The 21,474-nt window shown below is 36.5% G+C and overlaps 1 protein-coding gene across 2 annotated transcripts in view; it reads right to left on the reverse strand.

The window, feature by feature from the left end:
* The window catches only part of LOC150099998 (phospholipid-transporting ATPase ABCA3-like), a 728,766-nt gene that overhangs the window by 295,776 nt on the left and 411,516 nt on the right, over positions 1–21,474 (reverse strand). For both annotated transcript variants that reach the window (XM_090402469.1, XM_090402468.1), the window contains one exon: positions 1,155–1,404. In XM_090402469.1, the coding sequence (XP_090258595.1) occupies positions 1,155–1,404 (250 nt within the window). The remainder of the gene's footprint in view (positions 1–1,154; positions 1,405–21,474) is intronic.

Consider the following 21,474-nt stretch of genomic DNA (forward strand, 5'->3'; position numbering starts at 1 on the left):
AGGATCCTTAGAGGAGTTGAATATGGTTTTAAGCTTAGTGGGTAGTTTAAAAGGTGGCATTGAGGTTATAATGTTGTAGGATTCTGTTGATTTTTTCTGATAACCCTTTAATGTATGAGATGGCTATGGTTTTACTGTAATCTAGATTTGTTTTTGTTGTTGTTTTATGGAGTATTTTATTAATAGTATTTTTGTTACAGCCATTATTGATGAATGTGTCGCTGATGATTTTTAGTTCTTGTTTCAGGGCTTGCTGGTTAGAGCAAGTTGTTGTAGATCTGTTTTTAAGGGTGTTAATGACTCCATATTTTTGTGATGGGTGGTGGTATGAATTAGCATGTATGTATTGGCCAGTGCGTGTCAGTTTTCGGTAGACCGTGAAGGATAGACTGCCTGAAGGAAGACGTGCGACTAGTATGTCTAGGAACGGGAGCGAATTTTGATTTTCAATTTCGATGGTGAATTGTATGTGTTCGTGTTGTTTGTTCAGGTGGCTAAGGAATGTGTTTAGTGTTTGTCGCCCGTGCAGCCAGATCGCAAACACGTCGTCAACATATCTAAGCCAGACGGTCGGTCTTAGCGTGGCAGAATCAAGAGCCCTTTGCTCAAAGGTTTCCATGTAGAAGTTAGCGATTGGAGGGGGGGGGTAGTGGTGAGCCCATGGCTGTACCTTCTTTCTGTAGGTAAAGTTTGATTGTAGTGTAGCTTGTTTTCTGTGTATAGTTGTATGCGCCAGAAGATAACCTTGACATAAAGGTCAAAACGTCGAATGTAGCTTTTAGTTATATTAAACTAAAGTTTTTATTCAAACACGATAGTTGTCTCCTTAATTTTCAAAAATGCATTCGGATCACCGTGTAAGCTTAAAAGAAAGGTTTCTTAATATTTCCTTATCACACTTTCCATTCACTGGCATAATCATAACTAGCATAATCAGAAGTGATGCATCACATCATGTGCTTGCTTCACTGTATAAATTTTAAAAATAAGTGTTATAAAAAAATTTAGGAGAGGAAAAAAAACTAGTAACAGACAGTGAAATGATAATCATTCTGCTTTCTTAAAGCTAATAAATAAAATAAAATGACAATGTTTCTGGTTGTTATAATGTAATTTTACTTTTTTATATATATTTAAAAATAAAACTTTCATACCGTAAAAAGACGTCTTCCATTGTTGTAACAGTCATTCCACATGCTTCAATGCCAAGTTTTTCTTTAAGTTTATCTAGCATTTCAAATAACTTCACAAAATCAGATGAGGTACCAGAAGCTAATGAATATGTCAATTCTTTATCAGTTGCATTTTCTAAGGTAGAATCTGGAATGTGTGTCTGTAGCAAATTTGTTATTTCAGGAATTTTACTATTTTTTCCTTTTAATATGTATAAATGATATCCAGCTCCTGAAACAAAATAGTGTTAAATTGCATAATTTGTATAATTAAATATTAAAGCACACCACTAAAAGACCACCATACAAATAAAGAAATAAAAAAAAAAAAAAAACATGATTCAAAATTAAAGTATTTTAATATAACTGCAGTATAAAATTAAAGCTTGCTAATGTTCTAATCATCATCATCATCATCATCATGCGTATCAAGGATTTAGGCCTAGCATTTCTGGCCTTAGAAATCATCGTTGAATCGTTTAAGAGGACATCCTGGTTTTGTTATATTTTTTTATATATAAATTTTAAAAATAAGTGTTATAAAAAAATTTAGGGGAGGAAAAAAAACTAGTAACAGACAGTGAAATGATAATCATTCTGCTTTCTTAAAGCAGAATCAGCTTTTATCCTTAAGCAACCCTTGTCATGCAGTGAGCTGTAGCAGTTGTAGATGGAACAGTGAAGATAGTGGATTCTGTAGTATGAACAGCCTTCTGGAATGAATCCTAGGAGTCCACAGCAGGGTGGTATAGTAATTAGTAGTGCTAATTTAAATACTTTTAATTCATTCTGTGTGTGTGTGTGTGTGTGTGTGTGTGTGTGTGTGTGTGTGTGTGTGTGTGTGTGTGTGTGTGTGTGTGTGTGTGGTGCAATACCCATAGACACAATCTATTGTGTGAGCAAGAGGAGAAAGGGAAAGTAGGAATCTGGTGTTCATCCAAAAGGACAAATAGAATAAACTAAGTGGAAGAAAAGACAGCCAAAGGTATGCAGTGATAAATGAAGATGCTGACCAGCAGCTGTTCATGTTCTCAGTCTTGAAAGAAATTAGAGCAGCAATGGAAGCTAATTTTATTTAACACTGACTGTGAAAATATCAAAAGAGGCATAAGGCAGAAAAAGAATGATATTTATGAGAAAAATTGGAATAAATTTGTGAGAGGCTGTGAATCAGTGAGGGACTGAACTGCAATCTTCTGAATAGCACTAGGCACTTTTAATTACTTTTTTGATGTATCACCCAAAATTTCTGAGTAATATTCCAATGTTGGACATTTTTGCAATTTTTGTAATGTCAGCAACTATACATGTGAGTGTCCTGAGTGGAAAAGGGTATTTCATTTTTTTTTTAACTCTTACCCTTTTATCTTTTAGTTAGTAGTATGGGAATCAAGTTTCCCATACCATTAACTAAACGATAGTGGTATGGGAAACAAATTTATTTTCACGTAATGCATTTTTCATACAGTACAAATATGAATATAGTCGACTCTTACTATAGCAAATACCATTACATCAATTGTGTTCACAATAACTACTGAACAGTCCTGACTGAAGCCTCATAGGTATAATAATATTCTAAAGTAAATTCACTAAAGCAAATGCACCACTATAACCAACCCTTCCTTTGGCTGCAGTGGGGTTCCTCCTATCTTAGAAATGATGCTCTAGAGACTAGCTACTAGAGCATGGTTTTTGAGGTGGTCTCATACTGAATGAAGACTCATTCCACCTAAAAACATTTGCAAACATCATGCACATGGTAAGATTCTAACTCACAGCATAACTCATTTGGTTACTGGAGAGGTATGCTATTCACTCAGTCACTATAATGAGAGTGAAATGTAACTTCTAGTTTTCAGGAAGGATTTCTTAAATAAAAATAAGAGGATGGTCTGAAAAGTTCTTGGCCATAGATGGCAAACACTATCAGTAAGATTGTTTTTTTTCTAAGTTGGTGTTCTAAGTCACCCTATCAAGTAGTTTGTTTTATACAGCTGTATGAAGCAAAAGTGTTGTCTATATCCCTTGAAATAGATAAAATTAAGTATCATGAGGTTATAAAATTCTTTGTGAAAGAAGGTTGAATGCCAAAAGAAATTTATTCGAAGTTCAAAAAAGTTTATGGGCACTCTTCTCCTTCGTTTACGACAATTAAGAAATGGACTGCCTAGTTTAAATGTGGCCGTATTAGTCTTGAAGATGATCCACGTGAAGAATGTCCAAAAAGTGTAACACCACCAGAAATCATTGATCAAGTGCACGATATGGTATTGGATGACCGGCAAGTCAAAGTGAGTGAAATTGCTGAGACTATAGGCATTTCAAAAGAATGTGTAGGATATCTTTTGCATGAAGAATTGCATATGAAAAAGATTTGCACAAGATGGGTGCCGCGCTTGCTCACAGAAGATCAAAAATACACTTACATGAAAATCTCTGAACAGTGCTCGGAGCATTTTAACAAGAATAAAACTGTTTTTGTGCATTGATTTTTTGCTAAACAACAGAGGACAGTTGTTTAGCACCAAAGAAGACAAAGTCATTCCATCAGCAGGAAAGGTCATGGCATCAGTGTTTTAGGATGCTAAAGGCATTTTTGTTTATTAATTATCTTGAAAAGGATAAAACAATAACCGGATAATATTATACCGATCTTTTAAATAGACTAGACAAAAAAATTTGTGAGAAAAGACGCTATTTGCAGAAGTAAATTTGCATTTTATTAAATTTGCAATGGAAGTAATTTTCCATTGCCAAAACACAAAAGTGTTTTGGCAATGGAAAAATTAAGGGATCTGCACTATGAATTGTTTGAACATTCATCCTATTCCCAAGATTTGGCTCCCTCTGACTTTATCTCTTCCCAAAAGTAAAACTCTTCCTTGCTGGTGAGCATTTTTCTTCAAATCAAGAGGTGATTGCAATTGTAGAGGAGTATTTTGCAGATCTTACTGAGAACCACTACAGGGATGGGATAATGGTGCTGGAGCATCATTGGAAAAAATGTATTAGCCTTAAGAGAGATTATGTTGAAAAATAAAAATAATTTTGAAATTATAAATTTGTTTTTTCATTATTAGGCTGAGAACTTTTCAGACCAAGCTCATATGAATGATTTGATAACAGTAATGAACCACACCACACACACACACACACACACACACACACACACACACAGAATTAATTAAAAGTATTTAAATTAGCATTACTATATATGACACTGCTGTGCACTCCTTGGATTCATTCCAGAAGGCCATTCATACTACAGAATCCCCCATCTGCACTGTTCCATCTACAACTGCTACCACTCGCTGCATGTTTTAAATTATACTAGGCAGAGTTGTTTAAGGGTCAAAGCTGAATAACTGGGAGGAGTCCTCCACATCATCTTTCAAGAATGTGGAGAACAGACTTGAGTCTGTTCTCCACATTCTTGGCATGTCTGTTCTCCACATTCACATGGCATGCCCTAGGGGAATGCCATCACATGGCATTCCCCTAGGGCATGCAATGTGAAGGTGAGGATTGGACATCAGAAACATAAGCTCTATTGGCTTAAACATAAGCAGAAACATAAACACTTAAACAAACAATGGCATAAACATAAACTTAAACAGAAACTCTATTGGCTTCAACCATAAAATGGTACAACATGATCAGATTTCATTCCAGCTGGGGCATCACCTAGTTAAACAAGGCACCTGCTGTTTTAGTCAGGGAATAAGGACAAACAGCGAAAAAGTCAGCTATTAGAAAACAGTTTCAACTCAACATCTAGAAGAAGAATAAATCTAATGTCAGAAGAACTGAGGATAGGAACCATCAATATAATGAGTATTAATGGAGAGCAAATCTAACTTTCAGAAAAATTAGAAATGTACTACATTACAAAAACAGGTGATTTCTTACTAAATAATAAGTATAAGATGCTATATTCAGGCAATAATGATCAAGGAAAGAAAGGAGTAGTGATAGCATTCAACACCAAACATGAAGAAAACTTCTTGATTGGAAGGCAGTTTCAAGTAGAGTTATATAGGCAAACTTCAAAATGGACAATGAAACTTATTTGTGCATATCATTACACAGCAGGTTCTTCTAAGGAAGAAGTGAAGGAATTTTTCATTAGAACAGGCAGCTGACAAAGAAAATGGAAAAGATGCTTCTTGTTGGAGATATGAACCAGCAGAGTAGGAAATGAATCTCACCAGACATACAGGAACATTTTCGGAAAATTTGGAGAAAAGGACGAAGCTAATAATAATGGTAAGTATTTGCTGGATTTCTGCTCAGGACACAGACTAGTCATCGCTAACACCATGTTCCAATATAAAGATGTGCACAAGTTGGCATGGAGAGAAGACAAGAAATAAGAAAGCCTCCTTGACTGCGTCATTGTTGATAGCGATATCTTCATGTTGGCTCTGTACTATACACCAACTATACACAAGAGTGTGCAGAGTAATAGAAATTGGAAGTGACTATTCTTAGTGCTAAGCAGAATAAAAATGAATATCATAAAAAAAAAAAGAAGAACAGTATGTAAGAAAGTTTTAAAAAGAATTAGAGTGGAGCAGCTTTAAGAGGTAAACTGTACATTGAACTATACAAATATTACTGAAGAAAAAATGAAACAGACTGAAAACAAGAACCAAACCTTGGAATGTCAGTAGTGGCAAAATCTAATTCAGCTAGGGAGCTATATGGTGAAGTTGTCTGCAAGGACAGAAAATAAGAATCCCATGGTGAACACAAGAAGTTAAAGAAACGTCCTGGAAGGAGAAATACCAAACGTTCCTAGCAAATAAGTTGGCAGATGCCCTAAAAGAATATAGAGAAAAATGTAAGAGAGCTAAGTTACATGTAAAAGAAGCTAAACAAAAGTGATGGAAAAACTTTTGTAATAGTATGGAAAATAAATATCAGGAAGGTGGCAAAATGTAATGGAGGCTATTGAAAAAAAGCTTAGAAATGGAACAAGAGTACTGTAAAAGGAATCAAAGATGATAAAAATGACATGAAAACTGATGATTAAGGATATCCCAGATGCCTGGAGTAATTACTTTTGAAAGACTGTTAAACAGAACAAGCAGCAACAGAACTATACTAGAAAATTTTCAAGAGGAATGCAATGAGGAGTGCATATCAATACTTGAAGTAGAAAAAGCAATCAAAAACTTGAAATGTAGAAAGGCAGCTGGAGCAGATGATATGTGACCAGAAATGATCAAATATGGAGGTATAAAAAATTTGTGCTGTATTTACACTGCATAATTCAGAGGGCCTGAATTATGCAGTGTAAATCTACATAATTCAGAAGGTCAAATTCCAGATGATTGGAGTAGAACTCTCATAGTACCCATTTATAAAAAAGGGAATAAAATTGCACGTGAGAATTACAGAGAAATTTCTCAACCAAGTGTTCCAGGTAAGATTTATATTGCAAGCATACTTGATAAGAGGTGTTGAGAAATATTGTGGAAGAGAAACTCGAAGAACAAGTTGGGTTCAGCCAAACAGAGGTTGACAAGATCAGAATTTCAATTTACAACAAATAGTTGACAAGTCATGGGAGAAAAACTTTGCAAAACTCTACAATTATATGGAGTAAATGGAACATTATACAGAACAATGCATAGTCTATATTGAAGTATCAGTCAGTAGTTAAAATTAAAGGAAATACAAGATGATTTGATGTAAAATCAGGGATAAGATTAGGATATACATTATATCTGCTCTTATTCAAGATCTATATAGCACACATTAACAGAGAAAGTGGCATTAAGTCTGATATTAGAATTCAGCATGTCAAACTTAATTCTCTTTATGCAGATGACTGTACTCCTAAACACATCTAGAATGAAAGTCTCCAGGATTCTTTAACTAAATTGAACAATGTAACAAATTGGGCGTGAAAATCAGCAATAAAAAGACCAAAACTATGAAAATAGGCAGGAACATATAAAAAACTTCAGCTGCATTCTGAACGAAGATCATATAGAACATGGAAAATATTTCAGCTATTTAGGCATAGTTTTTAGTAAATATGGCAAGTTAAATCTGGAAATAGATAACAGAATACGCAAAGTAAGAGGTAAAATGTATGGGGACTCAACGATCCATGGTGTTCAAGATAGGATGGTTGAGGAGTGTTTGCCAGGAGGAATGATAGAAAGTGTGGCTTTGGCAGTGAAGAGAGGTGAAAGGGTGGATGAGATGATTGTGATGGTGGGAACAAATGACTTGAGTAGTGGTGTAAATAGGGCAGCGAGAGATATGAGATTTTTGCTTGAGGTGGTACGAAAGAAGACACAGAGAGGAGAAATAGTGCATGTGTTGCCTAGGTATGATAATGATGAGCTGAGCAGAAGAGCAGTAATATTGAATGGCATAATAGCTAGAATGTGTGACAAGAGAGAACTGGAATATGTGGATGCTTGGAGTGTGTTTGAGGACAGAGAGGAATTGTATGCGAGAGACCGCTTACATTTGAACGAGGAAGGACATAGGCATCTGGAGAGATTGCTTTTCTGAACAAGTCAGTGTATCAGAGGGATGATGGTAGAAGGGGTGGATTCTTGTGGGAATGGGTACTTGGGAGAAGGGGGACGACATCAGCTAACACTGAGCCTAGTGGAGTCTAGAGGGGATAATGCTGGGTATAGAAACAACAGCATTTATGTGCTTTATACTAATGTCAGGAGTATCTGGAATAAGAGAGAGAAATTGGTGGCGCAGATAGCATCAGCCTGGCGAAAAATTATTGGGATCACTGAAACGTGGTTGACAGAAGAGGATATAATAACAGGAATAAAAGTGGCTGGGTACAGCATTTTTCGTCAGGATACGAAGGGAAAGGGTGGTGGTGGAGTACGGCTTATGATAAGTGACGACCTATGTCCTCTAAGAGTGCAGAATTTGGAAGGCAGTGGCACTAATGATTTTGAAAGCATATGGTGTGAGATAGAGGTGGGCAAGACAGAATATTTAGTGGGATGTTGCTACAGATCCAGGAGCACAGAGGATGGGGACCAGGAAATGTTTAGACAGTTGAGTTTGGCAAGTGCAAGAAGAACGATTGTTGTGGGAGATTTTAACTACAGTAGTATAAATTGGGGAGAGGAAGATGCATGTAGCAATAAGAGAATGGAATTTCTAGAATTCGTGAGGGACAAATGTCTTAGGCAACATGTAATAGAGTGAACAAGAGTTTGGGATTTGGTTACAGCATCAGAAGAGCTGCTAATAACCGAGATGACATCTCTCCCACCGGTTGGAGAGAATAACCATATGCTTTTGACTTGGAAAATGAATAGACATGCAGGGGTATCAAAGAGACAGGAACGTATGTGGAATTATAAGGCAGGTGATTATAATAATCTAAGACTGGGGAAGTTTCATGTAGGGAGGAATTGGAAGGCTGGGATATCATTAGTGCGTGGGAAATTATGAAATAATATTTGTTAGCAGCAATGGTAAGTTGTATACCACGAGTGACAAGAGGACACAATTTGGAGTAAAGTGAATGACAAACAATATTAAACAGGAATTGCATGCAAAAAAGAGGCTATGGAAGAGATATAAAGAGACAGGTGAAGAGAAGTTGCATGAAGACTACACACAGGCCAGAAGAGTGACTAGTATGGTAAGGAAGACAAAACCGGAATATGAGAGGAGATTGGCCTTAAGATCTAAAGAAAATCCTAGGGAATTTTTTTAGATATGTGGCCAATGGGAGGAAAAATGACTGTGGAAGAATGACATTGTGAGATAAAAATGGGAATAGAGTGACTGATGCCACATGATAAACTGATATTTAAGTTGCAGCTATGGGTCTGGATGTCAGATTGGTCAATTGGATTCAGGATGGGCTGTCCGATAGGTATCAGAGAGTTGTGTATGGTGGGGCAGTTTCAAGGAAGCAGAGGGTTACAAGTGGGGTCCCACAGGGCTCAGTACTGGGACCTATATTGTTTAACCCTTATATCAATGACATTGTCAATGGATTGCAAGGGGATATTCAGTTGTTTGCGGATGATGCGAAGCTGGGAAGGATTATTAGTAATAGTGCAGATGTGGCAGCCCTGCAAGAGGATTTGAATAAGCTAGACAGATGGGCAAATGAATGGGGGTCAGTTTAATGGAGCAAAATGTAAGGTCTGGAGGTTTGGGACACATCGATGGGATGCTGCATACTCTATAGGAGGAGTTATACTGGAGGAAGTAGAGGAGACAAGATATCTGGGGTTGATGATTGACAGAAACCTGAAATTTAGGGGACATACTGCAAAGGTAGTGAAGGTAACACAGAGAATTGCTGCAATAATGAGAAGGACGCTGACCTGCAGAGATAAAACAGTTATCATTCCATTGTATAAGACCCTGATCAGATCACACTTGGACTATTGTTCTCAGATTTGGTCACCAGGATTTGATGGGAATAAATTAACTGTGGAAAGGGTACAAAGGCGGATAACCAAAGATGGTTTCAGGACTGTACAATGATAGTTATGAGGATCGGCTGAGGGAATGTGGACTGCAGAGTTTGGTGGATAGAAGGAGAGGTGATATGATTGAGACTTTTAAATTGTTGAGAGGTGGTTACAGGGTTGACACTGGGGAGTTCTTTCGCTTGGTTGAATAGCAGGAAGGAGTGATGACAAAGGGGCAATCCTTGGAAGTTACAAAAGGAAACTATGAGCAAGAGGGTGGGGAGCGATTTCTTTGCATGGAGGGGGGTTGAACCATGGAATGCATTGCCTGATGGAGTGGTGAAAGCGAAAATGGTCAATGAGTTTACGGAGTGGTATGATAGACTTTCTGTTTCTTGGGGGGGGGGGGACCTCCCCTCGATAAGTCTTGATGGACTTTGAGTTTATTAGGAAAGACTTCCCACGATGAGTCTTTTGACTCCATGGAGGCCTGAATAATAATAATAAAAAAAAAAGCTGGTATGCTAGGTAGCCAGATGAATAAATTTATATGGAATAAGAGAGAAATTAGCTAAAACATCAAACTAGCAGTATACAAGAACACAGAAACTAAGTAAATAATTAATTTATTAACTTGATGCTGATATTTCGCTGGTATTATAGCCAGCATCTTCAGAGCACAAAAACACTGTTTGTCACAATATGCGAGACTAAAACCACATGGTGTACTTAAACAAAATTGTAGCAGCAACACAAAGACTAGAGTCCTGATTTTGGCGCCCTCTATCTGAAAAAAAAAAAGCTATCATATATTACTTCAGTCCTAGAAAAGTGCTAGTTTTTTCTTAATATGACTGTCTCCCAGATCTTCGGCAAGTTAATACAGCCATATTTGTTGAGATTTGGAGTGTGTTTTAGGGCTTCTTTCGCCTCTAAGAACAATCTCTCTGATTTATACGGGTTTCTGTGTAGTACTTTTGTGTTTTTCCAGTTGATCCTGTGTGCAGGGGTATCCAGAGCATGATCTGCTAGGCCCGACTTCCCATAATGATAATTCCGGACGTATCGTTTATGTTCGCTGATGTGGATATTCACAGTTCTTCCTGTTTGACCGTAGTAGGCTTGATTGCATGAGCAGGGTACTTGGTAGACTCCTGGATGTGATAAAGGAGGAATGCTGTCCTTGGGTGAGCGGATGAGGGTGGCTAATTTGCTACATGGTCTGAATGTAGTGCGTAGTTTATGTTTATTGAGAATTCTTGAGATCTTTTCGGATGTGCCTTTAATGTAAGGGATGGTGACTGTTTTGTTGTAGTTCTCTGTGGTGGATGGTGGGAGGGGTTTCTTAGGAGTGTTTAGTATTTTGTTTATTTTATGTGGATTGTAGCCGTTGGCCAAGAAGGTGTGGCGTAAGTGAGTCAGTTCAGCAGTAAGAGCCTTGTCATTGGAACAGATTGCTCTCGCTCTATGGGTTAGCGTTTTTAATATGCCATATTGTTGAGAAGGATGATGGTGTGATTGTTTGTGTAAGTATCTGCCTGTATGTGTGGGTTTTCTAAAAACTGAAAATGATAGGGAACCATCTGGGAGACGTGTGATTAGTGTATCCAGGAAGGGCAGACAGTTGTTGGCTTTCAGTTCCATAGTAAAGTTTTTTTTTTTTCTTTCTTTTTCTTTTTTTTTCAGATAGAGGGCGCCAAAATCAGGACTCTAGTCTTTGTGTTGCTGCTACAATTTTGTTTAAGTACACCATGTGGTTTTAGTCTCGCGTATTGTGACAAACAGTGTTTTTGTGCTCTGAAGATGCTGGTTATAATACCAGCGAAATATCAGCATCAAGTTAATAAATTAATTATTTACTTAGTTTCTGTGTTCTATTATACCGTTAAAATAATAAACAACATGTTCGACGAACACATAAGTCTGTCCACACGTTTAAGGATTCTTCACGGAGACGATATCGTACGCAAGACACGACAATATGGTAAGTGGAAGTTGAAATTGGCGCGGCAACTAAACAGGTTAGCCTTCTTAAAGAGGTGCCGAGACACCAAATTAATACCGAACTGTTTTAAAATCAAAAACAAGTTCCACTCGGCCAAAGCCCAATGCATCTATAAACGAGCGAGTGTAGCGCTGTTACGTGAACAGATTAACACCACTCGCCGGGAATTAGCACAAGCAAATACAACCATCAGCGCATTACGAGAATCACTGCATAATATTCTAAATACGGAACTTTGGCAGATCTTAGAGAACATCACCGACGCAACGGCAAAAAAAAAAAAAGAATTCGACAGAGTCAAAAACCGGCACCAAAATAAGTTCGAAAATCTACAACAACGGAACATCATACAACAACCGCAATTACAACAAGACCTCGTCGTCGTGAATCTATCGTCACTCACCTTAAGCAAAGAAGCCACGACTGCTTTAAGTCAAGGGCACAACTTTGCCATAACTCCCAAGCAAGTTCCAAAAGCCGAAATAATGGCGTCCATCGAACGAGGAATATATGACCTGCCTCCAACAATAGCTAACAACATATGTTTAGATGTGGCCAACATCCTAATCAAGTCCAAGCCTACCCCAAAAATAATATCCCACATAAGGAATTCATTGCTATAAAAGAGCTACACAACAACAGCCAGATTACCATAACAAAAGCAGACAAAGGAAATGCAACCGTGGTGATGGACACAACTGAATATGAAAACAAAATGCACACACTATTACAAGATCAGTCAACATACAAAATTATAGATCGCAATCACACCAACACACAAAAGAATAAGGCATGAAAATTATTAAAAAAAGTCACTTCCTGGCCCAAAGACACAGTTAACAAACTCAAACCCTTCCATGTTAAAACACCGAGGATCTATGGATCACCAAAAATTCACAAACCAGGCACACCCCTACGCCCAATTGTGGACAGTATAAATAGTCCCACATACAAACTGGCTAGACATTTAGCGAAACTACTAGCCACTCTAACAATTCTCCCTCCTTTGTCAAAAATTCAGCACACCTAAAAAGCATCTTACAACACCTTACCCTAAAAAGCTCTTAATACCCTAAAAAGACTTAATAGTAAGCTTTGACATCACTTCACTATTCACAAATGTACCACTAATAGAAACCCTCAATCTACTGAAGTCACACTTCCCCCCTGATATATTTGAACTACTCAAATTCACAATACATGCAGGATATTTCACATGGAAAGGGAAAATATACAAACAAATTGATGGGACAGCCATGGGCTCCCCCCTTTCCCCCCCTAGCCAACTTTTACATTGAACACCAGGAAAAACAAGCAATCAATACAGCCACTCTCAAACCAACACTTTGGCTACGCTATGTTGATGATGTGCTTGCTATTTGGCCACATGGCCCTGAGACATTGAAAACATTCTTAGCACATTTAAATAGCCAACATCCAAAAATCCACTTTACTATGGAACTGGAAGCCAACAACTGTCTGCCCTTCCTGGATACACTCATCACACGTCTCCCAGATGGTTCCCTATCATTTTCAGTTTTTAGAAAACCCACACATACAGGCAGATACTTACACAAACAATCACACCATCATCCTTCTCAACAATATGGCATATTAAAAACGCTAACCCATAGAGCGAGAGCAATCTGTTCCAATGACAAGGCTCTTACTGCTGAACTGACTCACTTACGCCACACCTTCTTGGCCAACGGCTACAATCCACATAAAATAAACAAAATACTAAACACTCCTAAGAAACCCCTCCCACCATCCACCACAGAGAACTACAACAAAACAGTCACCATCCCTTACATTAAAGGCACATCCGAAAGTATCTCAAGAATTCTCAATAAACATAAACTACGCACTACATTCAGACCATGTAGCAAATTAGCCACCCTCATCCGCTCACCCAAGGACACCATTCCTCCTTTATCACATCCAGGAGTCTACCAAGTACCCTGCGCAAGCCTACTACGGTCAAACAGGAAGAACTGTGAATATCCGCATCAGCAAACATAAACGATACGTCTGGAATTATCATTATGGGAAGTCGGGCCTAGCAGACCATGCTCTGGATACCCCTGCACACAGGATCAACTGGAAAAACAAAAGTACTACACAGAAACCCGTATAAATCAGAGAGATTGTTCTTAGAGGTGACAGAAGCCCTAAAACACACTCCAAATCTCAACAAATATGGCTGTATTAACTTGCCGAAGATCTGGGAGACAGTCATATTAAGAAAAAACTAGCACTTTTCTACGACTCTAGTAATATATGATAGCTTTTTTTTTTCAGATAGAGGGCGCCAAAATCAGGACTCTAGTCTTTGTGTTGCTGCTACAATTTTGTTTAAGTACACCATGTGGTTTTAGTCTCGCGTATTGTGACAAACAGTGTTTTTGTGCTCTGAAGATGCTGGTTATAATACCAGCGAAATATCAGCATCAAGTTAATAAATTAATTATTTACTTAGTTTCTGTGTTCTATTATACCGTTAAAATAATAAACAACATGTTCGACGAACACATAAGTCTGTCCACACGTTTAGCAGTATACAAGACAGTGTTCAAACCAGTTGTTTTAAGTCATGGATCTGACCAGTTAGGTTAAAAATAAAGCATTTGATCAAAAACTAGAGACCACAGAAAACCAGTTAGGGTGTGTATCAATGGCAGCATCATTAAAAATGACAATATTAGAAAGGAACTCTAAACTGTTAGCTTTCAAGAATGTGGCAGCAGAGCTAAGATAGCATTGGCCACTTAAACAGAATGGAGGGGAAAAGGTTAGCAAAACAGGCACTTGATGCCAAGATAACAGGAAAGAGACCCAGAGGAAGACCAAGGTCTAGGTAGATTAATTCAGTCAGAAGCGCTTAGAAGCATGAAATGTTAGATAGACAATATTGGAGTGCTCACAAGTAATAGACTAATTTCAGGCCCAAAGTTTGCGCCTGAAAATATCTTCAGGAGTGAGGTAAGGTAGTGCAACACCGGGTAACTCTGAGCAAAGGTGGACCAAGCTCTCATCACTCCTTGTCTCAGTATCTCCCAAATGCAAAGCACATTTCCTTGCAGACATGTATACTGCTATGCATGTATACATGTCCGCAAAAGGGAAGGGCCACTACCCAGACTGGTTTCAACCTTTATTGAGGTCTCGTCAGTGGGAGGCAAACCCAAACGTGGAGATACTAAGGCAGAAGCAATAGGAGAGGTCATATTTACCTATAGGAGTTGCCAACAGGTGTACCACCTTATTATTGAATTACTCTGGATTTAGAGAAAGATGTTGGAAGTTTATTTTTCACTTGGTTAGACTATAATAAATTTAGTTTAATCCTTTATCCAAGTGTAAGTAAACAAAGTTTGCGCCTGAAAATATTCAAGACTGAGGTAAAGTAGTACAACACCAGGTAACTCCGAGCAACGTGGACCAAGCTCTCATCACTCCTTTTCTCGGTATCTCCCATAATGCAAAACACATCTCCTTGCAGAGATGTTTGCTTACAACCTGGATACAACTTACACTGTATCCAAGTTGTAAATAAGTTACAGAATAACTTATTTCATAACAAACCAAAAAAAAAAAAAAAAAATTCCAGCACCTAGCCCTTATCCACAATCTGTTTGTTAACAGCATGTCTTTACTGGAAAATCTGTCATATTCGACTTAAAGAGAAATTATATTCTTGTTTTAATCTTTTCCCAAATGTAAGCAAAGTTTGTATGCAAAGAGTATATTCACAACTAGTTCACTTGTGCAGTGGCTGTTAACCTCACATCAAATGCCTTAGTATACCACAATGCAAAGCACACTTTCTTTGAAATACTGCTAGGTGTTATGGCAAGGACCACTACCCAGTTCAGTTCTGACCTTTATTGAGGTCTCATCAGTAGAGGCCAGAAGATTAGATGAATAAATGCTGAAGTCGTATAATTTTTCATATACAAGTAGTAAAATGGTGTTTCATCAGATAATTAAAATACTCTAGATCAGAGAGGTTGTAAGAAGACATTTTCTTGGATATAAAATGGTCTGAAATTTAACAAAAATTATTTTGCTATTTTTTTTACACTTGGATAAGGATTAAAACAACAATATAATTTCTTATCGAGTTTAATATGCTTTATAACCAGTGAGAAAACTTCTTACAAATCTATCTTATATGAATTGAAAAACCTGAGTTCCAAGGGAGGGGATGAGCCTGCTACTTCTAATGGAACTAACTCACTTTGCAATGAAAAAACTCACATAAAGTTCTTCTTCCATGATGAGAATCAAATAATCTTTTCCAATCAAGAAACATGCAATCCACTTTTTTTTCAATTGCATTAAAGACACTAATTACATGATTGCTCTTATGATAACTATCGACAAGTATAGCTTTCATATATGGTGTATCATCAATAAAATAAAACTTCGGTTTCTTTATCTTATAAGCTTCAAGGTTTAAAGACACACACACACACAAAATCCTGTCTTTTATACTTTCTTCCCTTAACAAAATTTCAGAATAATGAATGAAAGAACAAATATCAATATTCAGTATATGAAAATATAATGATTTATATGACAGGAAACTTGACTAATGTAGAATAAAATTAGATTCTTTTTTTCATAATAGTTAAAAGCATCACCTGTCGAACAAACACCTTATTATTCAGTGATGATTTTTATTTGCATCGCTTACAGTTGAACAGTGTCCTCTCCTTTCGCTTTCTCATCTCAGAATAAAAAAACCTCTTACCTCTGTACATATATGATATAGCTATCTAATGTTTCTTACATTTCCAAGTCTGGAGATGATAAAATCTTGATTGTAGATTGCAAAGAGATCTATTGAAGAACAAAACATCTTTCTTTCACTTTTCCATTAAAGAAAAATGGACAACAGTACATTTAACAGCAAAAAAAAAAAAAAAGAAAGAAAGAAAATAGAAAAAGTCTCCCTTCATAATGTCTATTACTGACATCCCATATCTAATGTTCTTTTGCTTTTATGTTACAAAGAACTCATAACAAAATGCTTTCCCAACTTTGCAGGTTAAATGTTTAACTCCTCTTAATTAGAAGTAGTATATCTGCAATCTTTACAGCAACATTACTTCTCTATTTGAAGCTTGAAAAAATTCTTTCTTTTCTAAAGGAAAAGCAATATTTTTCTTGCTTTGCTATCTCACAGTCTCTGTATTTCCTCCCAAGATATTTTGATTTCAACTTTTTGCTTCTAGCATCAGCATTCACACAATTCAGGGTGACCAATAATGAGGGAATCATGAGCAACTGCAAGAAATGAGACATGCTGAAAGCGAGAGAATAAAGGGAATAAATAATATTAATGATGCAAGGCAGGTTAGCAAAAGTGTTGTAGAGAATGGAGTAGAATTAGTTATCAATAGTGCATGAAATATTATTATTATTATTATTCCTGATACCTCCAAGGAGTCCGAAGACTCATCGTGGGAGGACATCTACAACTGTCTCTACACCTAACCTCTACTACGAATATGAAGTGAAGTAAACTGCTCGAGATTAACTAGAAGTTAAGCACTATAAAATTTCAATCGTTAAGACCAATTTTAAACCGTTCGTCATGAAACAGGACAAAATGAATACAAATCATTACCTTTACAAAAGCACATGGCTCAGAATATAAATATAAATGAAATATAAAGAAATAAAAATAAAAAGAAATATAAATGAAAGTATAAAAGAAGTGACCAAAAGTAATATGAATGATGAGGTGACAGTAAAAAAAGAAATAGCATGCTCACATGTGGAGTCCTTCACAAGAAAAAATGCGAGTTCAAACAAGTGGTAAAATGTTCTGCATGTGGCATGGCAGGAGGGAAAATGAAGGCAAAAGTGAATGGGAAAGTAGGAAAGAACAAGAAACTGGGAGTAAGGAAAGGATATTGTATAAAAATTGTACTTCATGAGAATGTGATGAAAGTCCTTCCTTTTAGTGTTGCACGGTGATCAGCATTCATTTTAGAAATTATGGACTTTACAATCGCATTAAAAATAACTCTTTTAATATCCCGAAGTTTCAATCTTCATATTAAGATCATCATCTGGAGTATATACGAATGCACAAGCTGAGTTACATTACATACAGTGAGTAAAGAAACAATGAATTTGATCACATGTTAATCTACTGGCATGACCTCTAGTGAAAAAAAGTTGCTCTAAGAGCAACTATAAACAGGACTGTAGAAAATCAAGGGTCCTAAATCAAAAATAACAAATGTAATTATAAAAATAGGACATCATTGTTACTAAAAGAAAACTTCTGTAAGAAAGAATGTTTATCCATGTTATCATAAATAGAATTTAGCTTGATGTAATTTCTAAATTTTTTTTTTTTCCATGCCAATAGGTTAACCTGTGATCAAATTCATTGTTTCTTTACTCACTGTATGTAATGTGACTCAGCTTGTGCATGTGTATATACTCCAGATGATGATCTTAATATGAAGATCGAAATATCAGGATATTAAGAGTTATTTTTAACACGGTTGGCAAGTCCATGATTTCCAAAATGAATGTGATGAAAGCATGTTTCCCAGGTGCAAAAATCAGGGATGTTAGTAAAGCTGTTAGTTTGCAGTGAGGGAGAAGTAAAAAAAAATATACTGTTTTGGTAGACAAGAATGATTTGAAAGGTGAGAATTATGCAGTGAGCAAAGCTGTGAAAGAGTTGCTGGAAGATTGAGAAAGTAAAGATTGTATAAGTAAAGTATGACAGGACTCAACTCAGATAAAGGGCCAAGATTACTAATGAGTTGATGAGAAGATTGTGCAGAATGAATGGTGTACAGTTTATAGATGTACAGTGAATCTTGTGAATCTGATGGACAAAAGCACTTGTATATACCTTACAGACTGCATTTGAATAGTTTGGAGTTAGATGTTTGGAGAAAGTGTTGCTCAGTGAGAGTTTAGAAGTGCAACAAAATCAGGGAAACTAAAAGTATTTGGGAGGGATGCATTTAATGTATGTATAGCCACTTCTGGAAGAAATTAGTATGAATACAGAATTAATCATGAATGGCTGAGTTCGGTTTTCCAGGTTTCAAATGGATGGGTAATCATATTATGCAAGAGTAAACCACACACCCAAAAGGAAGTTGAAATGCATTTACTCAAATGTCAAAAGTGTAAAAGAGAGATTTTGGCACTGGTCAGTTTGACATGTCCCAAAATCATCAGATCAATGTGGTTAACAGAAACTGATACAGTTAGAGGAATTAAAATGTAAGGTGCATTGCACTTTCACAGAGGATAGAGGAAACAGGACAGGAAGAGGGTTATTACTGATGACATATAGCTGAAGAACTTCAACCAAAAAAAAAGGAAGGTTTTAGATCTGAAAAAGATGGTTGGTCATTTCACGCTATGTATTGAGAGAGACATAGGCAAAGAAGTGTGGATGCCATGCACAGATTGATCAGCACAATGAGTGTGGGCTGAGCAAATCATTATGGGGGACCTCAACTAAGAGGATATACATGTTAAAAAACGTTTAATTTTCTTGACCAAAAAGCTCTGGAAAGACTTTTAATGGGATTATATTGATCAAGTGATATCATGCATACTCTATGCATGTATTGTATGCGTTCTGTTCTTTGTTTAATATAATTGGAATCGGTTGATTATAGTTTGTAACAGTTTTTTACTTTTTAGTTCCTTACATCAGTTATGTACCCTGAACATGCCAACAGTCTTAGTTGGTGAAACTAGTTAGTATAACATAGTCGTTTATTATATGCACTTGATCAATATAATCCCATTAAAAGTCTTTTAAGAGGATACACATTTGAAGGAGGAAACAGTGCATGACAAGATGGAAATGGAATTTATACAGGTGATACAGAATAATTACTAGTAATAGCATCAGAAGATGCATCCATAAACAAGATAAACATTATGCTTCCAATAAGAGTGACCATGAACTTGTTCTGGGAGGGTATTATACATGTGGAATTCTCAATCAAGAAATGGTTTATGTGAGCTACAAAGTTGGTGTTTCTGACAAACTTGGGAGGCAGCTTAGAAGTTATGGCTTAATTAGAAGCTACAAGGAAAGAATGTCAATAGTGCATAAGAAGTGGTCAGAAGTTAAAGAGAAGCACAGTATTCGTGCATACCCAGTATCAGGAGGATAAACCAAATGGGCTTTAAATGGATTAGTAACAATATAAAGCAGGAGCTGAAAAAAAAAAAACATTATGGATGGAATATAAGAAAAGGCAATTGGTGTGTTTATGAGCAATATAAAGCACAGCCAAGAAGGGTGCCTACTATAGTAAGGAAGGCTAAATAAGATTTAGAGAAAATTACTAGCTAAAGAAGATAGAGAAAATCAGCTAAGCAGCCCACCTGAAAATCCTAAAGATATTATTTTATTTTTTTTAATACATAAGTAAGTGGAAGCATGATTGTGGAAGGATAACTTGAATCGATGCCAATGGCAGGAAAGTTATAGAAGCAGAAAAAATAGTTGAGTTACTACGTGATCACTCTGAAAGGGCATTTCATTCCAGTGGAGATTTTGCAGTTGCTCACGGAACTGATGTGAGAACTGAGGTAGTTGAACTAGAGGTACTCAGCTTACTGAAAAATATCATTGTGAATATTGCACATAGATTTGATGGCATGTCGCCCCATGTGCCACGAGAATGTGCAAGTGAAATGGCAGTGGCTCTGATGAAGCTGTTTAATCTAAGTCTCAGTTTTGATAAAATTCCATGGAAGTGTAAAGAACGTGGGACAGTTCTATTACATGTAAGTGGGTCCTTGCTTCAAAACAGAATATTTATAAGGTATGTGAATTTCTTGCAGGATGATTTAAATAAATTGGCAGGGTGGGTGAAGGATAATGATCATCAATTTAATGTTCCAAAAAGCACTTTGGGATGAAAAGATTATGCACTTTGTATCATATTGATGGTAATGGATTGCAAAAAATTCACAAGGCAAGGGATTTGGCAGTGATGGTGGAGAGAGTGGAAGTTCAGAAAGTATATTGCAAAAGTCAACAAAATAGCTCAAATGATTATTTGAATGTTAAAGAATGCACCAACAAGTAAAGAAAGTGACAGATAGATAGCATTTTATACTTTAGTGTATTTCAGAAGAGAAAGCGACATGCACAAAACCAGGAGAGGGATATTAGAGTGACTAGACTACACTTTATATCAATAAGGCTGGGAGGAAGGATTGCATAATTTACCACTGAATAACTATCAGGAAAAAATATGCACAAGAATTAACTGTGTCCTTCACCTGGTCATTTATTCTTGCAAAAGAGAGAAGTTCTAAGAAGTGGAAGTAACTAAAAATTATGTTACTGCATGAGAATTTGCTACATGATAAATATTTCCAAGTCATTAAAAAAATCTTGGAGATTTTTTTTTAAATATCTGACCCTGATCCACTAGAGAAAGGTTGGAAATCTTATAGCAAATCATGTGTGCACAGAAGAGTACAAACAAAGAAGGAATCTGTTAACGTGTTTCTTGAAAATTGCAGTCTTTTGTATACACACTGCTATAGGTTTCCCAACCTTCTGTGTACGGATCAAATATTAAAAAAAATCTCAGTTTACTGAAGATGCAAAATTGGAGCGGGAGGGCAACAGTTGTTAAAACTAATTAGATATCTTGCAGGATAATGTAAATAATTTATGAATGCAGATGAAGGATAATGGCGAAATTCCTGTTAAATAAAGCTGCTATTCCATTCAGCCTTCAGTATTTTCTAATTCTTCAATTAAAGAATCTTAAATAAGTTCAACAGAAGTTTTTAGAGCATAAGATCATCTCCACAAAGTGAAGTGTTGGGATTAAAA

This window comes from Typopeltis vanoorti, chromosome 13 (assembly GCF_054136105.1).
Source record: "Typopeltis vanoorti isolate ZY-2024b chromosome 13, IOZ_Tvanoo_1.0, whole genome shotgun sequence".
Classification (NCBI taxonomy): domain Eukaryota; kingdom Metazoa; phylum Arthropoda; class Arachnida; order Uropygi; family Thelyphonidae; genus Typopeltis; species Typopeltis vanoorti.